The 7769-nt window shown below is 34.7% G+C and overlaps 1 protein-coding gene across 1 annotated transcript in view; it reads right to left on the reverse strand.

Moving 5' to 3' along the window:
- Window positions 1-766: 766 nt before the first annotated feature.
- The window catches only part of LOC107744807 (diphthamide biosynthesis protein 1-like), an 85594-nt gene continuing 78591 nt past the window's right edge, over window positions 767-7769 (reverse strand). Inside the window, exons 10-11 of the mRNA XM_016558632.1 lie at window positions 3804-3938; window positions 767-1398 (exon numbers count right to left, since the gene is read on the reverse strand). Coding sequence (XP_016414118.1) covers window positions 1318-1398; window positions 3804-3938 — 216 coding nt within the window. The 3' untranslated portion in view covers window positions 767-1317. The remainder of the gene's footprint in view (window positions 1399-3803; window positions 3939-7769) is intronic.

Below are 7769 nucleotides of genomic sequence, written 5' to 3' on the forward strand. Positions count from 1 at the left end.
GAATCCTGAAAAAAGTATCAATTTCCAAAAAAATATTTGGCAGCACAACTGTTGCCAACATCGATAATTTCAGCTTTGTAAAGTTATTGTGAATTTATGCCTGATTTACAGGGAATTCCCAGGCAAACACTTGAAAGTAAACATTACAAGTCAAGTACAAATCATTATTATCCCATAAATGTTGGACTAATAATAATAATAATAATAATACATTTGTACAAATTTAAAGGAACACATGCTGACTGGGGGAAAAAAAAGTTAATTCTTCAATGTGTAATCTATTTACAAATGTTATTTTGATTTTTTTAAAAGACAGAAACAAACAAAAAAAAAATCACATTTTATTCATTGCATCTTTACTTAGAAACATTTTATAAATAAATAAATAAAGGAGATTGATTAACAAGAGAAGACAACTAAAGGGGTAAACTAGTTTGACAGAGGCCTGTGCTGATAATCTTACACAGAGTCAGCATCATCAGTGCCAGATTCACAGGAACATGGCTGCTTTCCTGGACACAGATAATGTTTAGTCTAAGACTATAAAAGATTTCATTATGAATAATTACTACTGACAGCCAAAGTTCGTCCAAGACTCTGCCTATTCCGCTTTAGGGAAATTGGCTCCATGTGTTTTCAGTTGACTGCTGATCCATCCTGGATTTCATTGTTGAGTGATTACAAAAGACAAAATATATACTGGCATTCGTACAGCAGCAGTTAATCAAAGTCTGACAGTAAATTGTAAACATTTAGTTTTATTTTGCGCGTAACTAAAACATATCCTGTACAAAACATTCAAAGAGCTCATTTCTGTTGGAGAACCTCTCATCCCAGCATAATGGGAAATAAAAAAAGTCAAGAGTTGAAATTCAGAATAAGTATTATCTTCCTCTGCAGAAGAATAATTCTGAACACGCTTTGCTTTCCCGCTGTAATTTTGAAAGGATGAAGCTCACTTATGCAAAGTGGCCGGCAGCTCCTTTCTAAGTGACGAAAGACGAAACATTGTGCATTCAGGGTCAGCACTTTTTTCAACGGATTATCTCTGATTATCACTAACCAGTGACATGTCAGTGCACAAAACACACACACACACACACACACACTCATATTTTTGTCTTCCTCTCACACATAGACTTCTTTCTTTCTCTCTCACTTGCATATTTTTGCATCTCTCACTCATAGTGCGTTTCAACCGAGGGCTGATTTGATGAAGGATGTTGGACTGAGATGTCCATAGTGAGATCTAATTGGGTCGCTTGTCTTCTGCAGATGTCCATGATGATCTGTGGTTGGCCGTGCTCAGGGCTGCATTTATTCCGGCTGGCAGCCATAGGAGTCGCTCTGCTCACAGCCACAGCTCCTCACCTGCTGACCGGCATCTGAACCTGCCTTCTGTGGGAAGACAAAGAGAGATTACTGTAAATCCAAGCAAATTACAAAACAGAAGATCATTGCCCTGTGCGGATTTAAAAAACTCAGTTTCTTGTTTCTGTTGTACTGATGCACTTTACACAACTAATCACACACTAAGTGCAGCTTTTTCTCCTTTGTGACTAAAACTATGATCCAGAAATGCTAAGCTGATTCTGGGTAACGAGGAGAAACAACATCAAAGATGAGTTTGTGGTTATTTTTGCACAGATTTTCAAAGATTCGGAAAATAAATGACATTGTTAATTTATCTGTCACTAATTATGGCAGGTTTGAAACACACATATCCTCATATTAAATAAATAAATAAAACTACTATATATATATATATATATATATATTACAATGGAAATTAATACTTTTAATCAGCAAGGATGCATTAAATTGGTCAAAAGTGACAGTAAAGACATTTATAATGTTACAAAAGATTTCCATTTCAAATAAATGCTGCTCTTTTAAACTTTCTATTCATCAAAGAAAGCCTGAAAAAAAAAAAACTAAACAAAAAAAAAAAACAGTGTCTTGGTTTCACTGTTTTCAACATCGATAATAATAAACATTTTCTGTGCACCAAATCAGCATATTAGATTTCTGAAGGATCACGTGACACTGTAGACTGGAGTAATGGCTGCTGAAAATTCAGCTTTGCCAACACAGGAAAAAATTATATTTTAAGATATATTCAAATGAAAAATAGTTAAGTTGTAATAATATTTCACAATATTACTGTTTTTACTGTATTTCTGATCAAATAAATGTAGCCTTGGTGAGCATAAGAGGCTTATTTCAAAAACATTACAAAAAAACTTACCGACCACAAACTTTAGAACAGTACTCTAAAATAAATAAATGAATAGTTCCTTAATATTATTTAAACATTTAAAAACAAATGATCAATGGAAACGTGATTTATCACTGTTAATATCACTGTTTTGTGAATAGCCTCTCTTGTTAGGCAAGATATATGTGTCGGTCTCTTGAATTAGGCCGTGGATTCAGCGGTCATTTTGTACGCACTCCACTCCAAACTTCATTTCAGTATTTTATTACGTTTATTAGACGCCATTGTTTTGTTTCAAAAGCATTTCTAAATTCAGTTCTTATTTCCAACAACAACAAAAAAGAGCCAAAATAACGAAGTGCTCAAAAACTGTGAGCTACCACCATGCCCCATATCCAAACACGATCTATCCCAACTTCCTATTCCCCGCTCCTATATGGTGATGCATACAACACTAAAACCCGACAGGTGGACAGCACTTAAAGGTTGGGTAAGTGATTTTTCAAAAACGCTTTAGAAAACTGATTCGGGCCGCCTAGCAAAACAAACTTGCAGCCAATCAGCAGTAAGGGGCGTGTCTACTCATGATGTGGAGGAGAGAGCGTTCAGTGCACATGACGGACATTAGCGAGTCGAGCGACAGAAAGATAGAGATGGCGGATAAAAAAGCGCCACTCGCGCCCGGTGTAGACACGGTGTAACATTGGTTTTGCTTTGTTTCACAGAACGAATCGTTGCCTGGGTTGCGTATGTATGTGTGGGGCAGAGCTATCAAAATAGGGGCGAGACCCTTTTGGGGTAGGGGCGTGTTTGTTTTGGTGATTTCAAATGTCAACATTGGCTACCAGAAATCCCTTACCCCACCTTTAAACAAAAAATTTATAAATACAACTATAAAAGTACACATAATACAATTAATAATAATAATAATAAACAAATGTAAATCATCACAAATAAATGGCTGCAACAATATATTTGAAACATCAACTGCAATAAAATAAAACCGAAAGTTCAATGAGCTTCAGTCTTGTGTGCAGACTAACAAAGACAATATCAATACCGACATCAGCTTTTCCAGCATGAAACATATAAAAAAAAAACAGTAGGATGCTGAATAAGTTCTATTAACACTGACCCTTCAATATTTTAAGACAGGAATATTTCACACATGCTGCTGCTACTCACTGATGAGCCATACAGGCCTTGAGAAACTAATAACACCAAACATCACTCCCGCAAGTACACATGTTCACAGTTGATAGTGTGTTTTAGTGCAAGAACATATGCCCAGATTCTCTGTTAGCACTTCATCACTAGGTGGCACTGTGATATAATTTTCATTTCAGCATAAATCAATGTCAGGGATTATTTCTTAAACTCAGTGGTTCTCAAACATACAGCATGTAGATGCAACTATGCAAATAAAGAGTATATTTATTTATCATATTTTATTTTTAATACTAGTTAACTCTGCATCTGAAAAACCACATTTCATCAGCATTAGAGAAAGTGAATTTGAATGTACGTGCTGGTGAGTCTGAATACATTGCACTTTTTTTCCCCAATAACCTCAACATACACACACCTGCATGGGCTTGCGTGAAGGTCTTTTCGGTTGGTTGTCTGGGTGATTAGGAGTCCAGGCTCCCAGGCTCTGATTGGAATAGAAGTCCATAGGATACACCTCCTGCCATTCCACCTGCTGCAGAGCTACTGCTGCCTGAAAGAGAGAGGGATTTTTAATTAAAGACATCACACTGCAGCATTAAACACAGAAACAGCGAGAATCTTGAGAAAACAACATGACAGGGCTGTCAACAGCTGACGGGTCGATACACATATCAGCTATGAGTGCAATCGGATATCAAGGGAGCTCTAGTCAAACACAGCGCTTCTCGTCTAAGAGGGCAAGTCACCTGACTCTCACACTGCATACGATCTCCCGGATGGCTCTATGTATTACAGATGCGCAAAGATCTTCCCCACTGGCGAAATGCACCGAGTGGAGCCTCTGAGTCGAGGTGAGATCCATGCTGTTCCATGCACAGACAAATGCAGACGAATATATTAGCGGGCCTCCAGAGGCATGCAGGAATTCCTCGTGCATGTGGCTACATTACATAAATTCCGGCAGGATCTCACCCGTCAGACTGAGCTGCTTGTACGAATAATCAATGTGCCATGTTCGTCTCCGCCCGTGGGCACATATACCCACTTCACAAGCGAGACGCACTGTAACATACGGCTCTAATACCACGGGAGAAATGACTCCGGTGAAGGACTGTCTCTCTCTCTGCTGACAATACTACAATACCTCACAAACAAATGCTTCTTCATAAATCTCTCTTAAATACCCTTAAAAGCCTAATACTACAGTCACTCGCTTTTATTGACTGGAAAAGCGACAGTCGGGAAGTTCTTGTCTAAATGTTTTTTCTGTGAAAATTGAGGCTTCTGAAATATAGCAGGCTATCCATTTAATAATATAGACTCTTTATTAACAGTACATGGACATTTTATAAAATAAAAAACATTCTAAAGAGAGATTTCAGAACAAAACTGTCAGAGTCACGACCAAAGGCTGGACAGATTTTCTCACACTTTATTATTAAAGGGATAGTTCACCCAAAAATGAAAATTATCCCATGATTTACTCACTCTCAAGTCATCCTAGGTGTATATGACGAATACAATCAGAGTTATAATTAAAAATGCTATAAACAAAACTTGGTTCTCACAAGACTAGCATATTCTCACTGGATATTTTTCTTACACAAAAGCATCACTTCGCTTCAGAAGGTCTTTATTAACCCCCCAGAGCCGCGTGGAGCACTTTTTATGATGGATGGAAACACTTTTTTTGGGCTTCAAAATTTCAACATTTTATTCACTGGCATTATAAAGCTTGGAAGAGCCAGGATATTTTTTAATTTTAGAATAATAGTTCTAAAAATAGTACAAAATAAAATAAAATAACACAAATGGAAGTAATTAAGCAGAGACCAAAAAGTAAATACATTTATTTATTTCACCATTTATTTTGTATAGAAAACTAAATAAATGTTAATAATTTTAAAATAACACAAATGGAAGTAATTAAGTAGAGACCAAAAAGTAAATACATTTATTTATTTCACTATTTATTTTGCATAGAAAACTAAATAAATGTTAATAATTTTAACCATAATTTTATTAAAAAACATATATAATATGTAGAAATATTAGTAGAAATATAATTAATAATAAAATAACAAAATATTAATAAAATAAGCATTTATATATGTTATATACATTTACAGGTATGAATATATTCACATATATTATAAACAATATAACAATAACAATACTAATTTAATAGTTAAGGTCATTGCACTTGGAAATAACACAAATGGAAATAAAGGAATAATGTAGGGACCAAAAAGTCAAGAACAAATTAAAAAAATAATAATTTTGGCTATAACTTTAAAAATATTGAATATTATTAAATGACATTATATGAATACAAATTACAAAAATAATAAAATAATTATAAAATAAATACAAACATGTCACTGTAAATGATATATAAACATTAATATTTAATAATTTCAATAATATTAAATACATATATGAATTTCTGTGTGAATAGTCAATTAGCAACGTAGAAAATTATGAAATAATGTATTTTTATGAGATCAAAAGATCTTGGATAAGCATTTTTATTTGCTTTGGATGTGCTGCCAACACCAGTCTTTCCTTCTCTCTTCTTCCATCCATCCTGTTCTTATTAACCCTGGCACATCCATCTCTTTCACTGGCTTTTCATCAGAGCTGTGCATAAGCTACCTGCTAATCCCTGCACTGACATGAGAGGCAAGTGTGTCACATTGACTATAAATATATCATGAGGCACACTGAAAAAAACTGCCTTCTCTCTCTTTCTTCATACTTCACTTTCACAATCCATTACGTCCTCTCATTTCTTCACTCCACAGAAAGAGCAAACACAAGCAGAGGTGCACTAAAGTGGCAGTTTCTGAGAAGACTTTTACTATGAACTCCATGTTTAAGCAAACTGGCTGGGCAGGAACGCTGTTACTCCTTTTATTATGGGCTGGGCCTTCACAAAACATCAGCGTGTTATTGCTGCATTCTAATGTATTCTCATAATACCATATTTGCTCTACGGTTCTATGACACCAAATGCGCTGAGCTCCGGCGTGGGCCAAGCGGCAATGAAAATGGATTATGGTGACGCGTAGAATATGAGAGCCACATATTATTATGCAGTGCTTCAATATGGCTCTACTGAGCATTATCATTATTCACTGAGAGATATGATGCCATACAAAAACTCAACATAAATGAGCTTCTCGTGGTACAGTGGTACATTGTCACCATAAACCGATATATCGGGCAGGATGATTAATAGGCTGATATTCAGTTATTTTGAGAGGCGTCGACAGATAACCCATGCCTGTTTGCCGATTAACAGAAGTGGAAGATTCAAAACACTGTGAGTCAACAGCATTGTCATGGGATAGTGCACACAGTGAATTTTGAGTAAGCACTGCATTAAATAAGTTTCTTTCTCAAAATTACACATTGTACACATTCAAAAATTTGTGGCTGGACAGACTTTTCAATGTTTTTGAAAGAAGTGTTTTAAGCTCACCAAGGCTGCATTTATTTGATTACATTTATTTGAGTAATATTGTGAAACATTTTTATGATTTCAAATAACTGTGTTCTATTTGAATATATTTTAAAATGTAATTTATACCTGTGATGGTAAAGCCAATTTTTACTCCAGTCTTCATTGTCACATTATCCCAATTTGCCGATTTGGTGATCAAAAAACATTTCTTATTATTATCAGTTGAAAAAATTTTTGCTTAATAGAACAGCATTTATTTGAACGTGAAATCTCTTTTACCGTTATAAAGGTCTTTACTGACACTTTTGACCAATTTAATTTGTCTTTGCTGAATAAAAGTATTAATTAATTTATTAAAAAAAAAATCTTACTGAACACAAACCTTTAAACAGTAAATTATAATATAATACATGAATTATAAAACAAATAAAAAATATCTAATACTGAATAGCAATGTTATAAATTATTACTGTGTAGCGTCTGGACCAATCAAACACACAATATATATTTTGTTAGCTATATTTAACAAATACTCTGTAACACCCCTCAGTTAACAAGCCATATGAGGACCTATGGACCCTTCCCCCGAAATGCGTAACACCTCAGGAGGGCAGAACAGGCCTCTGGTTCCATGGCAACCAACGCTGATATCACTGGGTTTATTGCCTAGAGGTGACAGACAGTTGACCCTGAGAGGTCAAGTAAATATCTACAGCGGATCTAAATATTTATAATTAATTATAACTAGTTATGATTAATTATTCATATTTCCCCATGAGCTGATTCGCTACAACTGTTTGAAATAAAATTTGCCATTTATACATTTATTATATAATATAAACAGAAATATATATTTATATTTTAATATATTTAAATATATTAGCCCCTCTCTCTTTTTTTTTTTTTTTTTTTTTT

This window comes from Sinocyclocheilus rhinocerous, unplaced genomic scaffold (genome assembly GCF_001515625.1).
Source record: "Sinocyclocheilus rhinocerous isolate Xijiao unplaced genomic scaffold, SAMN03320098_v1.1 scaffold738, whole genome shotgun sequence".
Classification (NCBI taxonomy): Eukaryota; Metazoa; Chordata; class Actinopteri; order Cypriniformes; family Cyprinidae; genus Sinocyclocheilus; species Sinocyclocheilus rhinocerous.